Source organism: Puma concolor, chromosome A2, assembly GCF_028749965.1.
Source record: "Puma concolor isolate L17-30 chromosome A2, mPumCon1.1.hap2, whole genome shotgun sequence".
Taxonomy (NCBI): domain Eukaryota; kingdom Metazoa; phylum Chordata; class Mammalia; order Carnivora; family Felidae; genus Puma; species Puma concolor.
The window spans coordinates 44132789-44156404 of record NC_141668.1 but is presented as its reverse complement, the minus strand read 5'-3'; the positions used below and the strand labels follow the sequence as shown (position 1 = coordinate 44156404).

General features: G+C 37.9%; 1 protein-coding gene across 1 annotated transcript in view; it reads right to left on the bottom strand.

Annotated features, from left to right (window-relative positions):
- Nucleotides 1-23616, bottom strand: part of TBX20 (T-box transcription factor 20) — a 61624-nt gene that overhangs the window by 25020 nt on the left and 12988 nt on the right. Inside the window, exons 5-6 of the mRNA XM_025929896.2 lie at nucleotides 22781-22939; nucleotides 12596-12672 (exon numbers count right to left, since the gene is read on the bottom strand). Coding sequence (XP_025785681.1) covers nucleotides 12596-12672; nucleotides 22781-22939 — 236 coding nt within the window. The remainder of the gene's footprint in view (nucleotides 1-12595; nucleotides 12673-22780; nucleotides 22940-23616) is intronic.

Below are 23616 nucleotides of genomic sequence, written 5' to 3'. Positions count from 1 at the left end.
AATCACAGCCTATTTTCCAATTCTTCATCATAGCTGAGGTACAAAATTAGAAAATGGGTAACAATACCATAAGTGATTGAAATCTGCAGAAATTGTTAGAAAGTATGCATATCCAGGCTGTAACTTGGTTACCCTACTCTGTCATCTTTCTTCTGGCTTGAACTGCACCTGCTAAAATGCCCCTGCGAGCACGTCTCAACCACCACCGCAAAGACAGGAAGGATAAGGTGTTGGCAGAGATGAGATCTTGCCAGTTTTGTCAACAGGCTCAAAATGAAATTCTGAGTTTCTTCATTTCAACCCACAGAGAGGAAAGATCATCCTATGGATATAAAATTGCTGGGTAGGAGTTTTCCCCGCTGCTAATATTTCCACCGCCCCTTAAAGCTCTAAGCGGGGAATCCTCAGACTTTTTCTAAAAAAGCCAAACAGTAAATGTTTAAAGCTTCACATGCTTTATGGTCTCTGTCAGATATACCCAGCTCGGTCACTGTAGCATGAAAGCAGCCACATGCAATACATGAACAGAAAAATGTGATTTTCCTCCAGTAAAACTTGATTTATAGACAACAAGACTTAATTTCATATTCTTTTGCATGTCATGAAGTATTATTTTTCTAATTTTTTCAACCGCTGAAAAAGGTAAAGACCATTCTTACCTTGCGGCCTCTCCCAAACAGGTGGCAGATAGCTGTTTGCCAACCCCTGCTCTAAGCCGCTTACCTGATGAGAGATAGGCCCCACTGACCCTGCACCGCTTCTAATGAACACCTTACTGCCTCAGACGCTCTACAAGCAAGCTGAGAGCTATGTTAGGACCAAACATCACTTTCTTTTTGAAACTGTAAGTCATCACGAAAGACACAGAAATTGTCCACAAAATATGAGCCTCTTTAGCAAAGCTGCCAAAACACTGGCTGCTCTGTGGCTTGATGCAGATGAAACTTCCATCAATTCCCAGAATATCAGATTTGCGACTTTCCTGAAGTTTCCTTCCTCATCTAAATTAATACAGTGGCTTTGAGCTCTGAGCGAAAAGGCCTGATTCCTTCTGGGCTTCTGTCCAAATTTCATGTGTTTGAAAGTTGTATTCAGTGCCAGGGGATTTTAAACTTATTTTATAGAGACTTTCAGTATGCATCCTGAATGAATAAGGTGAGATAAGCCTATGTATTTAATTCTCTGCCCCACTGACATGACTGACAAAACAGGAAATCAGGTAGAATGCCAAATGCACGGTTTAGCCACAAACAGGAGAGGAGTGAGGGAAGCACCAAGCAGCATGTCAGTCATCACTGGCAAGCTAGCTGGGGAGGGAATAAAGGGAAGTCCTCGGTCAGAGCTTCACCTAAACCCCACCTTGGAGCAGCAGAGATGAATGATAAAGCCAGGTCTGTGAACAGCTGACAAGGAGCGGATTCTCGCGCTCTGGAGGCTAGGACTAAGGAATCCCAGGGTGAGGCTCTCAGCTAACCCGGGGTGGTTATGGTACACTGAACACCGTGGGCCCATGGCCGTGGCTGGCTCTGCTCACTCTGACTCTGGAGGAGGGCTGCAAGGCTGCTCTGCCGGACTGGTTGGAGGAGGTGCTAACTTCTAGCCGCTGAGGCAGACTGAGAGGGGAGCTCAGTCACTGCACGGTGAAAACTCCCTTTCCTACATTCCCTCCCCCACCAATCCACCTGCCACAACTCCGTACCCCAAACAGAATAATTATACTTCCACGGTGGAAATATTATAAAAAATTTAAATTATCACCCTATTCTTGGGTCTGTACCTGAAAGATTTAACAAAGATCCACATGCTTTTATTCAAAATTAATCTCAACTCCCTAACACTAAGCAATCAGATATCCCATTCTGTAGATGAGCTGGGGAAAAGTAATTGGACATTAACAAAATATTCGGCATTTCAAAAGAAGAAAACTAATTTTAAAAACAGGACAAGGGGCACCTGGATGGCTCAGTCAGTTAAACATCTGACTCTTGATTTCAGCACAGGTCACGATCTCAGGGTGTATGGGATAGAGCCGTGCGTCGGGCTCTGTGCTGATGGTGCAGAGCCTGCTTGGGATTCTCTCTCTCTGTCACCCTCTCTCTCTGACCTCCCCTGCTCATGCTCGTGTTCTCTCTCTCTCAAAATAAATAAATAAACTTAAAAAAATAAATAAAAGATAAAAGCAGAACAAGTGCTCTCTTCTGAAACAGACTTGTTTCAAGAAACAGGAAGAAATATTTTAGTGTCTAATATATATTTTCAAATTTTCAGCAAGATTTAAGCACTAACAAAACAAAACAAGCACTAACAGGCATGAAAAGGAAACCATCGGGATGCGTAAGTATACTCAGAATGTCAAAGAAACAATAACCACATCCTAAAAGAACTCAGAACACAGAACACTGGATGCTGCAGGAAACAAAATCAAACAAATGAGAAACCTTATATAAGAAAGTCTCCCAACGTCAGAGTAAAAAAGTTAAGGAGATGAAAATTATTAATTAATAAGAGAAACAGGGAACAGATTTGGGAGATGGAACTAATGTACATATAATAGGAGCCTTGGAGGGTCTGAATAGAGCAGGCCACTTAGAAGCAAGAAGAGGAGATAAAGAAGAATGAGAAGACAGTCTGCCTGGGCTGAAAAACGACCTGAGTTTTCAATTTAAAGGGTTTATTTATAGAGGAAACACTAATTTTTACAAATCTACAATCAGACAAATACTGGCCAATTTCTGAGTTTCAAAGAAAATATTCTAAAAGCATTTTATCCAGACAGAGAGAAAAAAAGGTAAGTTTCCAACAAAGGGGAGGCAGTGGCACCAGCCTTTATTCCACAGTATTTAAAAGCCAGATGGCAAAGGACAGTTGAAAGGGTCTGGGGGGAAAGACTGCTACCATAACGCTGGCAGATCCTCTGGGATAAACAAGAACTCATAAAGCAAAGGATGCACACATCCTTTCCCAGCCAATTACTCAACGTTTACCAACAACTGGGAATAAAGTCAGAACATGATTCCAATAATTGGAAAGACTACAGAAATGAGCAATAAACAGTGAAATGGCTCGAATTCAATTTAAATGACTATAGTTGATGTACTGTCACCCTTAACAAAAAAACTTTTGAAAAAGATAAAGAAGATACATGAATAAAAATCTGGATTTAAAACCCCAGATCAGGGGCGCCTGGGTAGTTCAGTTGTTTGAGCATCCGACTTTGGCTTAGGTAATGATCTTGTAGTTTGTGAATTTGAGCCCTGCATGAGGCTTGCTGCTCTCAGAGCATAGCTTGCTTCAGATCTTCTGTCCTCATCTCTCTGTCCCTCCCCCGCTTGTGCACACTCTCTCTCTCTCTCTCTCTCTCTCAAAAATAAATAAAACATTAAAAAAACATCCCAGATCATGTAAACCACAATTATGGATGGAGGGGGAGGGGTAGTACAAAGAAAAATCATATATTAAATATCTCCTATTTTACAAGAAAAGAAAGTATATAGCTTCTGACAATAACAGAAATGTCAATTTTACAATTATGTCTTTTAGAATTTGAAAGCATAATTATTAAAAAGAAATACAGTTAACACTAGAGCAAAGACTTTGGTTTCATAGAAACTATGGTGGGTGCGAAGCTCAACTCACAAATTGTGTGAATAAAGTACCGATCTCTCCAAACTTCCGCTATCTCATCTACCAAATAGGGATGACAATGGTTCTTTATTATAGGTTTATTTTGACAAGTGACTAAAATCAAGTGTGTAAAGTATATAGCCCACTGCCTGACTGTGGAAGTTCAGCTATAATAAAAGGGGTGGGTGGGGGTAAGGTGATACATATAACAAAGGAAGAGAAAATAAAATGTAAAGCAAATAGCCGAATTAAACAGTGAGCAGAAATATCAAACATATCAAATTAATCAAACATATCAATTATTACGATACTGAAGAGGGATTACATTTTTCTACTAAAACACAAAGACCTTCAGACAAAATTTTTTAAAAAATACAGATACTCTTGTTATTTTTAAAAAGACAACATCATTATTTACTCAACATATATGTGAGTATATACTATGTACCGGCCACTGTTCTAGGACCTAGGGATATAGTAGGAAACAAAAGACAAAGCCTCAGACCCATTCAGATTTGGGGGCAGCACATTCCAGGCGGAGGCCTGGGCATGCTTAGAGAAAAGTGACCAAGAGGAAGAAGGTACATGAGTTCAGAGACAGAACTGAGAAGGTCGGGGCCAGATTCCATAAGACCTCTCAAGCCATGTCTGGACTGGGATTTTACTATCACTGAGAAGGTGAGTCACTGGAGAGCTCTGAGCAAGAGTGATATGGTCCAATTCCCCTTCCTCGACAGTGAAAGTACACCATTCTGACTGGTGTACTAGAAATTGACCTAAAGGCAGTAAGAGTAGAGGTAGAAAGATCAATGAGAAAATTAGTGTAATAATCTAGTAAAGAGATGATAGTGTCTCAGATAAGGGTGGTAGCAGTGGAGATGGTAAGGAAGCAGTTGGACTCCTCCGGACATAGTTTGAAAGATTAGCTGACTGTTTGGATGTGGGAAGAGAAAGAAAAAGAGGAGCCAAGGATGACTGCCAGCCTTTTGGCCAGAGCCGTGGAAGGATGTGGTTGCCCACAGCTGAGATGGGAAGAGTAAGGGAAGAGCAGGTGTGGGAGACAATGACTGGGCATCCTGTCTCAGATGTGTGAAATCTGAGAAGCCCTTTATGGGGAGAGGGAAGAGTAAAAGAAATAGCCAGTCAGATCTTTGAATCTGAGAGGACAGAACCAGAGATGTACATTTAATAGTGATCAGCATATAATATCATGAAACCAGGTCAATTTACCCAGGAAAGAAGTGCAGATTGAGAAAGAGAGGTCCCAGGATGAAGGCCTGGAACATATCACTGTCTAAAGATGGAGGACAAGAGGAAGAACCAACCGGGGGGGTGGAGAAAGAATGGCCAATGGAGTAGAATAAAAACCAGAAGAGTGAGAGGTCTTAGAAGCCAAGAGGAAAGTAGGAGAGAATGAACAAGTGTCAAACCTGACTGACAGGACAAGGAAGATGATGACTGAGACTGTCCGTTGGATTTAGCGATGGAGAGGTCACCGGTGACCTGGACAAGGGTGGACTAGTGGAGAAGAGGGGGAAAGCCTGAAAGGCAGGGTAGGAAAGACAAAGGGAAGAGAATAGACACAACTCATAAGGAGCTTTATTATAAGGAGCAGGAAATTGAAAACATCAGTAATTCAAGAGACAAATGGGATCTAGAGATGCTTGTCAAATGTCAGGATACTTGATGATGCAAGAGAGAGGGAGTATATTGCTATAGTGACAAAGATTTTTAAAAACTAAAAGGCAAATAAAAGAAAGCAAAAACTTAAAAAGTACAGCAATGTAAGAATAGGCATAGTAGAATCCAAGACAAAAAGCATTAAATGGGATAGAAATTAATATATATTTCTGATAAACTATGGAACTTAACTAGTTAAACAAGTCTTCCCCATAAGAGTACTTCAAGACTATAAAACTTCCTTGCATTTTTAAACTGATCCAGACTCAAAAGGAACATATTTCAATTCATTTGAACAAACTAGCAGAAACCTGATACCAAAAACTGACAGAAAAGGGAAGAAGAAACAAAGTTAAATCTTTGTTACAAAAATTGATAAAATGTCTTAAAGAAAATAGGAGTAAATTAAATCCAGCAACGGATTACAAGAAAACCAGATAAAATCCAGACAGGATTTATTCCAGAAATAAACTGATAGCTCCACATAGACAACAGGACTATAATTATTCATATTATTATTTAAAAGTAGAAAAATAGGGGTGACTGGGTGGCTCAGTCGGTTAAGCATCCGACTTCAGCTCAAGTCATGATCTCACAGTCCATGAGTTCAAGCCCCACGTTGAGCTCTGTGCTGACAGCTCAGAGCCTGAAGCCTGCTTCAGATTCTGTGTCTCCCTCTCTCTCTGCCCCTCCCCTGCTGATGCTCTGTCTCTCTCTGTCTCAAAAATAAATAAGAACATTAAAAAAAATTTTTTTAAGTAGAAAAATAATTAAAATTGTCTCAGATGTTAAAAGATTATTAAATATAAATCCATTTAATATTCAGGATAACAAAAAATTATTTAGGCATAGAAAGGTATTGCCTCAACATGATAAAGAATATCCATCTGAAACCCACTGCCAATGAAAACCATATATGATGATCAAACATTTGAGGCATTGCTAAACAAGTCAAGAACAAGAGAATAATGCCAACTACAATCATTACTTTTCAATAGGGTCTTGGAAATTTTAGTCAGGGTAGTAAAACAAGGAAAAGACATTTTTAAAAGTATAGCTATAAGAAAGAAAAAAGATAAAATTATCATTTTTTTTGCAAATTATACAGCAATCTGAGTAGAAAACTCAAGAGACTAAAAGGAAAAATTATTAAAACTCTTTTTTAAGTTTCATCAAAATGGCAGTATGCCCAACACGGATAGGAATCGATAGCTTTTTACAGACTATACTAGGTAGATTCTAATTAAAAATTCTACTTCCAAAAGCAAGCTCTCTCTTCCCAAAAATCTCTCTGGTGCAGTGCCATCCAGTACAAAGGTAGTGTGAGCCATATATGTAATTTTAAATAGTCTAGTTGTCACATTAAAAAAAAATAGGCGAAATTAATTTTAATATGTTTAATATGTCCAAAGTATCATTTTTAAAAGTTTATTTTGAAAGAGAGAGAGAGAGAGAGAGAGAACAAGCACAAGCAGGGGAAGGGAAGAAGAGAGAAATAGAGAGAGAGAGAGAGAAAAAATCCCAAGCAGTCTCCAAGCTATCAGCATGGAGCCCGACATGGGGCTTGAACTCACAAACTGTGAGATCATGACCTGAGCCAAAATCAAGAGTCAGATGCTTAACTGACTGAGCCACCCAGGCACCCCCAAAATATTATTTTAACATCTAACAATATTTTAAAACAACTTTTGAGATATTTTCATTCTTTTTTCAAGGAGCCTTCAACATCATGGGGTTTGTTTGTTTGTTTGTTTGTTTGTTCTGACAGCACATCTCAATGGGAATAGCCACATTTCAAGTCCTCACTTGACGTCACCTATGGTGACCATCAATGGTCAAGCCATCTATGGTCAAGGGCCATTGGTGAAATAGGACAGTGTAGCTCTAGTAGACTTAGCTGTGTGCCTAAGAAAATTTGGGGCCTAAGAAAATATGGTTGGGACTTACAAACTTGAAAATCTCAAAACTTCTAAGGAACATAAAAAGACATTTTAGTAAAAGGACAAACATATGACATATGCCCAGAAGGAAGTCCCAATACTGTAAAGATACCAATTTTCTCCTCCAACTTATTATATAAATGGAACATAAGCCCGGTCAAATTTCCAATGACTTTTTTGGGGGAAGATCTGACAAAATGATTCCAAAGACTGGAAGCATAAATGTCAAAGAATAGCAAGAAAATTTGAAAATAACAAGTAAAAACGTTTGGAGTTTGTCATATCAGATATCTAAGTATCAGTTTTTATATATTTTATCAATTTATAAACATTAAAACAATGCAATACTGGAAGTTTGATAAAGAGACTATAAAAACTACTATAGGTAAGAATTTAATATATGATAGGGGGTATTATAAATAAGTGGGAAAGGAATATGTTAGTAAATACATGTATTGGAACCACTTATAAAAAGTGTACAGTACACATGTCTATTTTATATCTTACACCAAAATAAATACTGCATGACTTTTTAAGTGAAAAAATAGAAAGCCATAAGGTGACAGAAGTCTGTAGTTGAACATTTACATATTTATATAATTCTGAAGTAGGGGGCCTCTTAATAGAAATCATAAAGTAAAAGAAAAACAGACTGGTGATAAAATACTCTATTTATCAAAAACATTTAAAAAGCTAATTTCAAACTGGTAAAATGGATCCAGTATACATAAACAATAAAAATACTAATACATACTAAATATTATATATAAAATACTAAAAATACTATTACATAAGTAGCTTGTATAGATCAGTAAGAGAAAAAATGAACAATACAAAAGAAAAAAGAGAGGATTAACGACAAACAGGCCAACTTACAAAAGAAAGGACAAATTTTCACCTATCAAATTGGCAAAGATGAAAAGACAGTGATTATGTTTGACAAAGGTACAAGAAATGGGCACTCTTGACCATGACATGGACAATCATTCTTGAGGGAAATTTGGCAGTATGTATGAAAAGCGTTAAAAACGTGTATCTTTCCCTTTTTCTGAGGTACCTAAACTAAGCAAATTCACAGAGACAGAAAGTAGAACAGATATTACCAGGGGCTGAGGGAGGACCAATGGGGAGCTACTAGTGAATGAGTACAGACTTTCTGTTTGGGATGATGGAAACATTCTGGAAATGTATAATGGTGATGGTTGCACAACACTGTGAATATACGTAATGCCACTGAATTCTATACTCAAAAATGATTAAAATGGCAAACTTTAGGTTGCAATGTTACCACAATTTTTAAAAGTTTTTCCATTGCATGACTATAAACATTCATTAAACCATTTTTCTATTATTGAATATTTAGGTTTTTCCCAAATTTTTAACAATTAAAAATATGATTAAAACTTAGACCCAGTATTTTCATTTGTTAGGATTTATCCTATGATAATAATGAAGAATATGGGTAAAGATATGTATTTTCTTCCTGGCCCTGTTTATAATAATAAAAAGTGGGAAATGTAAGTAACCAATATATAGGATTGGTCAAATAAATGATCATACACAGTGGAAAATTAGGCAGCTATTGAAAAGTATACTACAGACAAACATCTATTGATATTAAGGGGAAATGATTAAAAACAGTATGTATGTAAACTTTAAAGGAAGTAAATGCATAGGAAAGTACCTGGAAGAATATATAAATTTTTGTTAGCAGTATTACCAATGAGTGAATGGGATTTGTTACGTATTTATGCTTTTTTTTCTTGTTAGTATTTTTCTGCAATGAGCATGAACTCTCTTTGAAAAAAAAACTAATAAAAGAAACTTAATTTTGAAGAAATCAATTAGTAACCCTCCCAGTTATTTTTCCTTTCTCAGAGGTAACACTGTGCTTTCACTTACTGTACAAAGTGCCCCCCCCCCAAAGAAAACATCAGCTTGACAGATTGTTTATTATTATCTGACAGACCAGCAGGTATTTCTTTCCCTGAACTAAATAACTATGAATGTGGTTATATGAAGAAATCCCTAGGGCACCTGGGTGGCTCAGTTGGTTAAGTATCCAACTTCTACTCAGGTCATGATCTCACGGCTTATGAGTTTGAGCCCCACGTCAAGCTCTATGCTGACAGCTCAGGGGCTCCAGGCTTTGGATTCTGTGTCTCCCTCTCTCTCTGCTCCTCCTCTGCTCACGCTCAGTCTCTCTCTCTCTCAAAAATAAATACACATTTAAAAAAATCAAAAAATAAGAAATCCCTTTGGGCTTTGGTTTGCTTCTAAGCTGTGCAAAGTATCCAATGAAAATACTTTCTACTTTTGCTAATGAGGTGGGTTTCCTTTTAGAAATGAGGGAGATGCTGTCACTGAGGAGTAACGCTACATGTGAAGCATGTTAGACATTCAAGTATCTGACCGGAACCTAGTAAAATGAGAGCAAGAAAACCGTAATGCCTTATACAGTATCCCAAAAGCATATGCAACCGTAGAAGAAATAATATTATAATAGAGGTATATAGCAAACAGATCCAGTCCCAAAGGCATTTTTGTTTGGGTGTCCCATATAGTAGTTGTAAATCTAGAACAGGAAACTTAAAATAATTAAGATCACATATTTATAACATCATATTCAATTAGGTTAGAAAAGTGCAATTTCTGTCATCATGTCATAAAAAGATGTGTTTTTCTCTCAGATCTCTTATAAAGAAAAGTCTCCTCTATTGTTACAGATAGGGCTGTTTTCAATCAGTTACAAGGAGCAATTCAATTACTAGATGGTTTAGTGCAGTAACTGACTCCAGACTAATTTAATTTCTTTAGGTCTCTAAAGATCAATTGATCTGATTTGACCCATCCCCAAAGGCTGTTTAGGGAAAATTCAGACTTAAATACCTGGAAATGAAATCCAAAACCTTGGCCAATTTCACACTAGTTAGGTCATCTTGCAAACTTTCAGCTGGTCACAGAAGATGCTCTTTTTGCTCTCAGACCATTGAAAGCTACTCAGCTTCACGTTCATGTGACTGCTCCCCACATCAGGATGCTTATTCAATAAGTGGAAAATGTGCCTGCATGTATTATTAAATCTGCTGTTCTAAAGGGCAGTCAGTCTGGGGACTCACATCTCGTGAGCGCACGTGCAACTAAGAGGCTATTTTTACTCTAGGAGTAGTTTATTAAGACTACTAAAGTACACTTAGATGGGGCAAAAAAATAATAATATAATTATTTCATATTTTTATATTTATAAGGTATTTCATAAATGTTATCTTACTTGGTTCTCATAACAAACCTATGAAGTGAGCAGGGTTATTGTTCCCATAGGAAACAGACTCAGAGGCTAGGAGACTTCTCCAGGATCACTGTGCCAGTAAAAGGCAGAGCTGGGAGTCTAACTGATGAGTTTGTCCCCCAGTATATTATACCCATCCTTTGATTTGAGACAGAAGATAGGGCACACACTACAAAAACACACCACTACGGCCCCACTGAGCCACTGTCTTTATTCTTACCTGCTACCTGACTTAAACAGACAAGTTCCCTTATGATTCCACCTGTACACATCTCCTTTGCATCAGTGCCTCTGGCATTCCAGAAACAAATGAAAAAGGTCACGCTTGAATGAGAGCAGCCTTTGCAAATGGACTCATTTGTCACCCACACTGCTGATGCTACATTCTCACTGACTTCAGTCTCAAGGCCTATCTGCTTGCCTTTGTCCCACCTAATTAGAGAGCTACCCACTTGGAGTCTCTCTGCAGTTTGCAATGGATTTTCTTTTCTTTTCTTTTTAAAAAAAATTTTTTTTAATGTTTATTTATTTTTGACAGGGAGAGAGAGAGAGAGAGAGCGCGCGCGAAAATGAGTGGGGGAGGGGCAGAGAGAGAGGGAGACACAGAATCCGAAACAGGCTCCAGGCTCTGAGCTGTCAGCACAGAGCCCAACGCGGGGCTTGAACTCACGGACCGCGAGATCATGACCTGAGCCGAAGTCGGACGCTTAACTGACTGAGCCACCCAGGCGCCCATGCAATGGATTTTCAACCACAAGCTCAATTTTCTTTCCCTGATCTCAGCACCCACAGCCACTTGTCAAGCTCCCCAACCACTTAATGTCTCTCTTTTACTCAAATCCCATAGCACCTGCCCCACTTTCAGCCTATCCTGCTGGCTTCTCCACCTCCCCACTGAGTCTCTATATCTGTTTCTCCAACTCAAAACCACCCACCCCCCATGCTCTGCCACTTGGGAAGGCTGAGGGAAGGATCAGAAAGATGTTGTTAAAATGTGTAATTAGTTCTTCATCTGTAATTGCCAGGACAGGTTGGAAAGAAGTGCGGAGGTCAGGAGACGTGACCATGTGGTAGGTAACACAGGGTGTGACAGAGACGTATAGCAGTTAGTAGGGAAATCGCACAAAGATTTGGAGGTAAATTAAACCTAAAGGCTGGTGGTGAGGGTACACCACCTGTCAAAGACTTCAGGCCACATAAAAGAATAAGTTCAGAAGATAAAAAAGGTCTAAAGATCTAATGTGTAACATGGTGACTAGAGTTGATAACACTTTTTGTATAAGTGAAATCTGCAAAGAGAGGAGAACTTAAATGTTCTCATACAAAAAAAAAGTACAGAAAGTTACATAGTAGGTGTAAGAGTTACAAATAATCAGGTTGAAAAATCTTCTCCCTATGAAAAACACACATTTTTTTGACATTCCTATGGGCAAGCTATGGATCTCATTATAGTCATTACTCATCACATAGATGGCCTCGCAATGTGTGAACCATTTCAATTAAGTAAAAAGTGAAGTTACAGGCACACGATTGTCACTTGTCTTCTTAAAGGTCCTGAGATCTGATGTCTCTCCTACAACACAGATGCAGTCTACACCATAGGTAAAATATGTGCCTTGAATTAAATTACATCTCCTTGCTTCGACATTCCAAACTACTCATATCCTTCATGCTAGCAAATATGTCCACTTCAGAAGGCAAAGGCTATCAAAATTCCATTTCTCTATAGATTGCCACTCGAGACATGAAGCTTAGTATCATCAAAAGGATTGAGTCGTTGATAATGAAGAAACCCTATTTTTTACAGTTGAGTAAATGTCCCAACCAAAAAAAACACTTCCTTGGAAATAGCACAGAGCAGATGCAGACATAGCAGCTGTCAAAGCTTAAGCAGCTGCATATCTAAGGGTTTATAGGTGGAAGGGGAAGTGGGGTGGCGAATCGGAGACTATCTACAGCAAGGTTATGGTTCTTTGGCGTTGAAAGGAGTGTGTTCCTACAAACTCGCTCTTTTTTTTTTTATCTTATCTGGACAAAAAAGTAAACAGAAAATTCTCATTACCTCTCAATGTCAGTGAGCCTGGAGGAGTCCCGGAATCCTTTGGCAAAAGGGTTGCTATCTATTTTCAGCTTGGTTATCTGGAAAGGAATGAATGGGCAACAAGACAGTATCATTTCCAAGGTTTGAGTTTGTTCATTTTCCATGCCACCCCAAGAAAACTTAACGTCTCTCAGGACCATGGGAAGGGTGGAAAGTGACAGAGAAGTTCGCAGGAGGGATGGATCACAGCTGAGAGGGACACCTGATCAGGGAAGGCCTTAGAGAGGAGGGATTTGGAGACCGGCTGGTCCTGGAGAACAGGCTGAAGGTCAATGTATAGAGACAAATGGTGGGGGTGGAGCTTTGTGAACACTGTGGCTGCACTGTGAAGTATTGAAGAGAGCAGTGAGTGAGGGAGCTGTCTAGGCCAGCACTGGTGGGTGATGGGGAATAGAAACAAGAATGTTGCCTCATGCTGAGTTGGCAGCATCATTTGTGAATCCTATAGGCACATACATATACCACAATGGATGCAAAGATAAAATGGCCAATAATAGCTTCATGTTCAATACTAGATTGAAATCCATGACATAAATACATGATATAAAGCTTTCAGAGTATAATTTACCCCTGCTCCCCTTTCCATCTGACCAAATTAGAATCAGTCTTTTGTTATCCTCCCGTACAATGCTATTTATAGACTCCGTGCTTACACAGGAAAAAAAAAATTCCCTAATAAGAATCATAGTCTGAAGTCCTGAGTACCTACAATGTCCTAGTCATAATTCCCACAGTATTAATATTAATGTAAAAAGATCCATTAAATCATATGTACTTGTCCATCTAAAGAAATAGACATCAGGTTAAGAAGCAAAAAAATTAAAGAAACACCGATTAAAAGATACCTGACTTGTAAAATTCATGATTAGAGCCGAAAAGAACCCAGGAGGACCAGGACACGGCTAATAGATATCTGAATTAGAACCACAGACACCTTTAAACAGAGTCATAGGCCATTGGTATCAAAACAAGAACCCATGTAAATCTTTAGAGAGAAATGCACAGAACAGTCTTAACCTGAAGAAAAAGTTACAATTGAGGCACATCCTCCTCATAAGCACTAAACAACAATCAAAATAACCTGAAATACTCTTATGCCAAAATGCAACTATTCCTCTGATCAGAGTGTAGCCGCTGTTCATTTTAAATAACACCTAAAGAATTGCTTTTTTTCATTACAGAAGAAAGGCATTTTTTTCCATTTTGAGTTTTCTAAATATGAACTAACCAATGTACAAGCTGCAAAGAAGCTGTTTGCCTCACGTAAACTAGAACTTCCTGCGCTATCCTATTCAGAGACTGCACTACTCTGCCGTGAACACTGGCAGGATATAAGATTGATCACTGGATACTATTACGTCTTAAGAGTACTCGACAATATCTCACAAATGTTCATTTTTAGCCTTTTCACTCTAGTGCAGCCAAAAAAAAAATTACTAATTTCCTTTTCAGCTTAGTTAATGGACATTGGTAAATAAGGAAGGAAATAAGAAAACTGTTCTTAGTGAATAACAACAGCTAATTTAAGTTTGCATATAAAGAAATAGCCAGGACCTCTGAGGTTGCCTGGTTGATGGCCACCCAGGGTTCATACAGAACCTTCTCTACCTCTCCACCACCACTTCCATAGCCATGGATTTCTCAAGGGTCAAGTCTGTGTCAGTCCTTCTTTCAGAGTAGGATTTAGGTTTGGGCTTTTGTTTGTTTATTTTATTTTTGTCTGGGGGGGGGGCAAGTGAGCAAAGGGCAGAGAGAGAAAGAGAGGAGAGAGAGAATCTCACAAGGGGCAGGGAGAGAGAAAGAGAGAGAGGGAGAAGTGGGGCTCACCCTGAAGTGGGGCTCGAGCTCACCCAATGCAGGGCTGGAACACACAAACCATGAGATCGTGACCTGAGCTGAAGTTGGATGCTTAACTGACTGAACGACCCAGATGCCCCAGGATTTAATTTTGAAGGTCAATTTTCAGGATGAAGGAGAAATTTTTTATTTGTTTGAAATAAACTGTAAACATCCTCTAAAGCACAAGCAACTCCTATGTTCTAAAAACACCAACAAGAGTTTTAAATCCTCAGATAGGAGCTATGTCTCTTTCTACTGAATAATTGTAAGTTAAAACGCTTTCTATTTCCAAAGTGCCTTATAGTTCATGAAAATGCTTTCACAATCATTCATCAGCACATCTTTAACGAGAACCGATTACCTATCCTGTACTATGCTAAATGTTGGATCGTGCAAAACTGAAGAACACATGGTCCCTGCCCTAACGGAGCTTAAAATTCCAAGGCACAAAGCAGAGGGATACATAGCTTCCCAGAACAGACGGTGACTTACAGGCCACTAAAGATGGTGGCACCATAGTCACTGAAGTGCTAGTGATGTTAAGGGTGAACCAAACCCAGATGAAAATTTCAAACCAAAACTGTGAGGTAGGACAGTAAAGGCTTCCTTCAGGCTCAAGTCCTATAACCTAATGAATAAATTTTTAAAGTGAATAAAGTTTTACAGAGACAATGGCAGATATCTGATGGAAAAGCTAATTTTGAAAGAAGTTCTTTAACAACCATTCCAAATGTGACTACCAAGCTTTGTTTGAGTCTTCACAAACTAATAGAAAGTATGATCTATCTGGCATAATGATTAAAAGGCTGTTGATCTGCTTTGTCCCTGTAAAGGATTTTAAAAATTATATTCGCTCTTCTTCATTATTTTCAAAAGGTAAAGACTAGTGGCTCAGAACGTGATGACTGTCGTAGAGAATAAATACTCTCAGCATGTGTGTGTTGTTCGAGTGATACGTCACCATATCTCATATTACTGCCATGACTCTGAAGAAGTGAATCACATTCAACAGGTGTTCAGATTTCTTTGGGATTTTCTTTCAGTATTAGAATTTTATTTTATTTTATTTTATTTTATTTTATTTTATTTTATTTTATTTTATTTTATTTTATTTTAATGTTTATTTATTTTTGAGAGAGAGAGAGCACGAGGAGGGGAGGGGCAGACAGAGAAGGGGACAGAGGATCCAAAGCAGGTTCTGTGCGGATAGCCTGATGCGGGGCTCAAACTCAAGAACCGTGAGATCATGACCTGAGCTGAAGTCATAAGCTTAACCAACTGAGCCACCCAGGCACCCCAGAATTTTCTAGTTCCAACATCTTTTCACTCCCTCTTTCATAATCCCCAGGCAGATCAATGGTAGCTTTTTCTCTTCACATTTTGATAGGATTTCAAAAGTACAGGAAAGATTCAAGAATAGTACAAGGCACTCTCATACACCTAGATTTACCAGTTGGTTATAGCAACGATTTGACTTTAGTGTGCTAATTAGAAAAGGAGCTCAAGACAATAACCAGCTATTTACTTTTCTCTATAGACCATTTTATCGAATTTCAGGGAAAATAACTGCTTTTGGAAGTTAGAAGGAAACAAGCTGAATCGATGATACTAAAATTGTATGGGGGCCCTGGATTACCACTACAATCCTGAACAGGTTTTATTAAGACCTGATTAGCAGCACAAGGACTAGGAGTTAAATTTCCTAATGCATCCACCGTGTCCACAGCGGGTATCACTGGTCTCTGAGTTTGCTGGGGTGTTAACAGTAAGACCCCAGAAATGTCTGTTGAAGTTTGCTTCAAGAACAAGCAATCAGAAATACGATTTCATCTTTTTGCCAGTGATGGGCTAGCAAAACTCTTCTTGGATTGACACAAATAGCATTTCATTTTGTTTTCTAATTTTAAAATAAAATAATTTTTAAATAGCAAGATTTTAGCATTCTAGGTAATCATGCATTTTTAAAAGGTCACGCATAGATTTTCTTCCATAGATATTCCAATAAGAACTAGTAGTTACATCGAAAGACATTTATTTCTGAAGATAGAGTTGTATACCCCTTTGTGAAATTTGTGAGAACTGAAAAAGTTATACCATTCAAGAACTGATTAGAGAAAGGACTTGAGTTACAGACGGTGATCTAAGCTGGACATCATTTCATTTGTTCTCTAACACAGAATCCCTGCCACGACATGCAACACTGTTGAACAATATCATCCGTGTCGAGGGTAATACTACAAAAGGGTCCCCAAATAGTGACCAAACATAATACATTAGAAATAAAATGAAACTACAGGTATAGTTTATAGTTCAAAAACAAATTTTAAAAGCAGCAACATTTTTCATTTTGTGAGGAAAAGCATTAAAGGGCAGGCTTCCTGCGGTCTGGTGGGTGCCTGCATTTATGCAAATCGCTGACTACTTCAGGCCAGAATATACTGCTGTTTCTTCACCTGTTATCTTAATAGAATACATTTCTTTTTTTGTAAGTAGGATTCTTGCCCAGTGCAGAGCCCATTACGTGGCCTGAACTCATGACCCTGAGATCAAAACCTGAGCTGAGATCAAGGGTTGAACGCTTACCCGAATAAGTCCCTCGGACACCCCAAACATAATGCATATCTTAACCAAGAAAAATTCACTCTTTTAACATCTCCTTTATCTATAGATAATAAATGTATGCAGAACTGAAGAGCAGATTTTGACACAGCCAGCTGCACCAAGGAGAAGGGGACCTTTCCCAGTGGTTACTACTCCATGTGGTATCACTGGACTCTGAATCCAGCTGGCCCTCAGAGACCATTTCTCCAACTATCAGGAAAAGATCTGTCCAAAGGCATTTTAAAAATGAAACCTGACCTACACTTCAACTCTACAGCAATGGTCTGCCTGCTCAAAAACAATGTATGACCTTTAAATCTTAAATTATAAAATAGTTTGTTGAAAGTGTAATGTATTTAGGTTTTATCTAATAACGTAAGGAAATGCAATCATTTCCTCACAAAAACTAGAGAAAAAAAAAAACACAACAAAAAAAATGTCCCATTTTCATTACTTGCAAATGAAACTACCAGCCACAATACCGGAGAAGCTTTTTCAAAAATTCTGTTGAAAACTGATTGCACTTTTAATAGATATAAAAATAACAGTGCTATCTAAAGAGATACAAAGGTGAGCCTCAGTGTGAACTTTTAAATCTCTCTCCTTTCTATTCTTTGTGCACAAAAAATTCTAATACTTATCCTAAGTACATGTTTATTTCCTATATATTTACTTTATTGTATATCTCCTGTAGGAAAATAGTACACAAGCATGGTATAGCTGTGAAAATGAAGTAGATGTGGGGAGGCTTGAGAAAGAATCAAGGATAACTTTAGAAAATTGCTTAAGGCTAAGGAAAACATTAACCCCCAGACTGATTTATTCATCCCACATGTGTTTATTGAACACAAGAATTTTGATTGGTCTTGTGAGGTTTATGAACCATTTACAAAACTGGCTTATTAGTATACCAAATTAAAATCTTCCACTATCACCTGAATTTCAAATATATACATGGCATGGGAATTATGGTTTAGCAGTACATGTAAAGAAATAAACTCAGACACAGCAGGATCTATTGAAAAAATTAGTTCTGAATTTAATCACTTCTATTAAAGGTTATTTAGCAATGAAGTGATATACTAATCACATTAATATTTATACTTAATGATGCAGTGAATGATAGCTAGGAACTGGTGAATGGATTTTAAGCCCACTTATAATCTCAATTAGAAATAAACATTTGCAAGATGAAAAACTAGTGTCAGGATGTGTGTTTATTAGTATCTTAGTCTATTTCAATGAATTTTACAAATTCATTGTCCAAACCTTAACACTGTCAATGGCCATTTCCTTGGGCTTGCAATGCCAACAAAAAGGAGAACCTCAGTTTTTTTCATCTACAAAATGGGTCTCATGGGGTCTTCTCCAGGAGACGAGTGTCAGAATTAAATGAGATACTGAGAAAAAAAGAGATTTTTTTAATTTAAATTAAAACTAATAAACCCAAACCATGAACTGTAGTTGGATCCTAGTTCAGAGGGGGTAAATGAAAAATTATAAATTTTTATAACAAATTATAAATTTGTTGGTCCATCCTGGAAATTTTAGTATGAACTGAATTTTAGAAGATATTAAGGAATAATTCTTATTAATTTTCTCAGCTGTGATAAAGATACTGTGCTTACAAAAATAATATTCTTATTGTCAGTATATACTTGTAGAAGTATTTACAGGGAAAGTATCATGACGTATTCAACTTAGTTTCAAATGAATGAAGGGAGGAGGAAAGTACATACAGAGAAACAGGGCAGGCGAGGTCCAGCAAATTTAGCAAAATGTTAAGTGCTGAATCTGGGTGCAGAATACATGAGGTTCATTTTACCATTTATTTAACTTTTGGATATTTGGGGGTTTTTTTAGTCTTTTTTTTTAATTAACATACAGTATAATATTAGTTTCAAGCGTATGATATAGTAATTCAACATTTCCATACAATACCCGGGGCTCATCACAGCAAGTACACTCCTTAAGCCCCATCACCTATTTAACTCAGATCCTGACCCACCTCCCCTCAGGTAACCACCCAGTTTGTTCTCTATAATTAAGAATCAATGTTTTGGGGCGCCTGAGTGGCTCAGTTGGTTGGGCGTCCGACTTCAGCTCAGGTCATGATCTCACACTCCATGAATTCGAGCCCCGTGTCGGGCTCTATGCTGACAGCTCAGAGCCTGGAGCCTGCTTCAGATTCTGTGTGTCCCTCTCTCTCTGCCCTTACCCCTGCTCATGCTCTCTCTCTGTCTCAAAAATCAATAAAAACATTAAACAAACTTTTTTTAATAAAAAAAAGAATGTATTTCTTGGTTGGTCTCTCTTGGTTTTTGTTGTTTCTTAAATTCCATACATGAGTGGAATAGTATGGTATTTGTCTTTGACTGACTTCTTTCACTTAGCATAGTAGTCTCTAGTTCCATCCATGTCATTACAAATGGCAAAGTTTCATTCTTTTCATTCTTTTTATTCCATTTTATACATATATATTCATCGACTGATGAATGGGTAAAGAATGTATATGTGTATATATAGATATACACACACATATAACATCTTCTTTATCCATTCATTAGTCAATGGACACTTGGGCTGTTTCCATTAATTTGGCTATTGTAGACAATGCTGCTATAAACATCGGGGTGCATGTATCCCTTTGAATTAGTATTTTTGTATTCTTTGGGTAAACACCACTGTTGAGTATTTGAAAATTTTTCTAAATAGGAAGTTCAGTGGAAAACAATTAAATGAGAGAGTGTCATTAAAATGTCTGGCTCCTATTAGCTGCTAGTTTAGGATTATTACTATGCCATTACACTAGCTGCTCTACAGACTGAACAGTGCCCTGCACGCAGCAGGTAAGTAGTGAGAACTTCCTGAAAAGAAATTTAAAAAATTAACATAAAGAGTTGAAATCCTCTCAAAAGGATGTCTCCGAGTCCATGAGGGTCACAAGCTGAGAGGAGATAAAGTTCTGCTTTCTTGGGGACACCGGGCACCTAAAGCTTAGAGGTTAAGAACACTGACCTTTGAGTCTAACCCCTTGGATTTAAATCTGTGGTGGGAGCAGTAAGGTCACCTTGGATGAATTATTTAATCCCACGCCTCAATTTTCCCAGCTGTAAATGTAACATAAAAATAGTTTGTTCGTATTTCATAATATCCTTGTGAAGATTAACTAGGACAATGCACTTTAAGTGGTGCCCTGCACATAGTAAGTACCCAAATACTAGTTATTATTATAATTATGTAGGTAAAACCTCCTATCCCATTGTACCATGATCTGAGAGGTGCTACCAGTATTTATGCAGGATTGCTCCTTCACCTACTAAACTGAATCTATGGTGTTATTCTTAGAAACTTCCCTTCAATTTTCTTCAGTTTGTAAATTTCACTAAAAGCCCACAATTTACCTATTCTTGCTTTGGTTTTCTTTACAGAGAATTCTGATAAAAGCAATGAAGTTTTCACATGACAAGTCTCTATTTGATTCTCAAACATCAATGGGTTTCTTGTAGTAGTACAAATCTAATGTTTTATAGTACAAATGCTACAAATTCAATGTGTGTAAAATGAATGTCTCAGGAATGTTTTCCAAATCTATGATATCCGTATTACATGTGTCCTCAAATAAAACCTAGTATCATTGGTGTCAGTGTTTCAGATTCTCAGAGAAACAGTACTAAAAGTTGTAGACCTCTGTAGGCGTCATTCTATACCCAACTCTTTAGCTTGGGCATTCTCTGAAAGTATCTACTCTCGTGTTGTTACCTTTAAGAGATAACCAATCCTGCTTCAAATTCTATGTCTCCCTCTCTCTCTGCTTCTCCCCCGCTCATGCTCTGTCTCTCTCTCCTTCAAAAATAGATAAAGAGATTTAAAAAAATTAGAAAAAAGGGGCGCCTGGGTGGCTCAGTTGGTTAAGCATCTGACTTCGGCTCAGGTCATGATCTCACAGTTCATGAGTTCAAGCCCCACATCAGGCTCTGTGCTGACAGCTTAGAGCATGGAGCCTGCTTCAAATTCTATGTCTCCCTCTCTCTCTGCTTCTCCCCCGCTTATGTTCTCTCTCTCCTTCTAAAACAAATAAAAACATTAAAAAAAAATTTAAAAAGCGGCGCCTGGGTGGCTCAGTCGGTTAAAGCGTCTGACTTCGGCTCAGGTCATGCCACTAATGTGTTAAAATCCCAAAGGTGACAGATCCTCTTTGCACACTCCAGAGACAGTCCAATAGTAACCACATGCCTTATTTATAGAGTGCCTTACCATTTCCAAGGCATGTTTACACACAGTACCTCATTTGATCCTCACAGCAATGGTCAAGATGTTCTGGGTAGTTCTTAGCCCCAGTTTACAGGTAAGGAAAATGGCAGTCCCAGTGGTGAAGTGATGTCTACTCCAAGTCACAGAGAAATTATAGGTGCTTATGTCTTACAGACACACATCCACTCCCGCCTTTTGCTCACATCCCTTCTCTGGGCTCCCATTTCCTCACTTGTGTAGGGCTCCCCGGGCTCCCAGCTCTTTCCTGAGAGACTTAATACCATACCTCCTCCGGCTGACCATCCCACTCTGGACTCTGAGCCATCTACCAGGCACACCTTACAAATACTCATTCACTCAGCACCCAAAATATAACAACATCAAAACAAGAGGAAAGCAATAGTCCTGGTTATCTTGAAACTAATCAAATAAAAGCAAGATACAAAGACCTTAGAGAGGCCACAAACAACCAAATTTGTCAAGTAAACTTAATGAGTTCCTTTTAGAACAAAAGGAATTCTACTTTTGGTCCTTTGTGACTGTGGAAAAGTATCTTATCCTCTCTTAGCTTCAGCTTCCTCACTACAGAATGTTCCTATTACCCCCAGCCTTCAAAGTTATGTTGACCAAAAAAGAAGAAAATATACGGGAATGTATCTAACAGTACCTAGCCCTTAGTTAAGACTTTGATAATTACTTATTGAGTTGGACTAAACCTTACAGATGAAGAAATACATAAGCTTGAAATGTGACATATACCAAAGAGTAAAAGGTATAAAACTCAATATTATAAATTAGATGTCTTGATGTTAATTAAATATATACTGTTTACATGCTCCAGTTTATTATCTAAAGAGATCATTCTACTTGAATTACCTTAAATTACACTAAATAAGCTTCACAAAATGTCTAAAATACCAGTAGTTTGGATAGTTGGCTGGAATATGTGTGTTAGTTTAGCAAAAAAACTGAACCTCTAAATTTTATGAAGAAATAGCTATATAGGTATGATATATATATATCATGAGGTATGATATATATATATCATGAGGCTTTATATATATATATATATATGTATATATATATATATATATATATACATATATATATATATATCATGAGGCTTTACCAGAAGAAGAAAAAGGAAGCAGGTGATTTTCTCAAGAACAAAATTTGAGAAGGCAGATAGGGCAGGTTTAGCGGGGGAGAGTGGGCAGTGAACAACCTGACCAAGAGTATAAAGATTCTAGACAAGATGGTATAATACAGACCATCATAACTTTGAGCCATGGTCACTCAACACACTTAGAGGTCCTGGGGCTGATACTCCATAGCATTCACCAAAGTCAACTTCGATATTGAGTTCTGGGATTTCATTTCTCTCCACGAAAATGAAAGCAGCTCCTAAATCTTTACCTTATTTAGGAAATAAATGGTGAATGCCAAACTCACCAGTTGGTTCTGGTAGGCAGTGACTGCTGTGAAAACGGTCTCTGGAAAGATGAATGTTCTGAATTCTTCAGACTTCAGATTGAGCAACGAGGCTGTGTGGTCTTTCTTCTTAATGATGTGCACCCGCGGCTGGTACTTGTGCATGGAGTTCAAAATTATCTACAACAAAGAGATGGGAAGTACTGAATATTAAGTATTTATATTGCAAAACAGGCCAAATTGCAATGAGGCAAAGAAAGAACCATAAAATCTACAGTTTTGAATATAAGTTTTAAGAGTAGAAGCCACTCTTTCCACTTTTTTTTTTTTTTAATGTTGATTTATTTTTGAGAGACAGAGACAGAGCATGAACGGGGGAGGGGCAGAGAGAGAGGGAGACATAGAATTGGAAGCAGGCTCCAGGCTCTGAGCTGTCAGCACAGAACGTGACACGGGGCTTGGACCCACAAACCCTGAGATCATGACCTGAGTCAAAGTCAGATGCTTAATTAACTGAGGCACCCAGACAACCCCACCGTTTCCATTCTTAAGGCAAATCATTTTCACAGGATGCTGCAGAAACATAGTTGTGAAATCACATTTTACCAAAACAAGTGTAAATAATACAAGTTCCTTCAAGGGTCCTTTCTAAACTGATGCGGGGAAAATCATCTGAAGGATAAGTTTATTTGTTTTTTTTTTTTTTTAATCAAGTCTTTAAAATATATTTTGTTGGTCTGGTTAGACTGAGGATGTATGTCTAAATTTTCTAAAGTAAGAACTTATATATTCCAGGAAGACAGATTGTTATTTATGTAGTAGAGAGGAATAAAAAGAATTAAGAAAGGCTAGGTGAC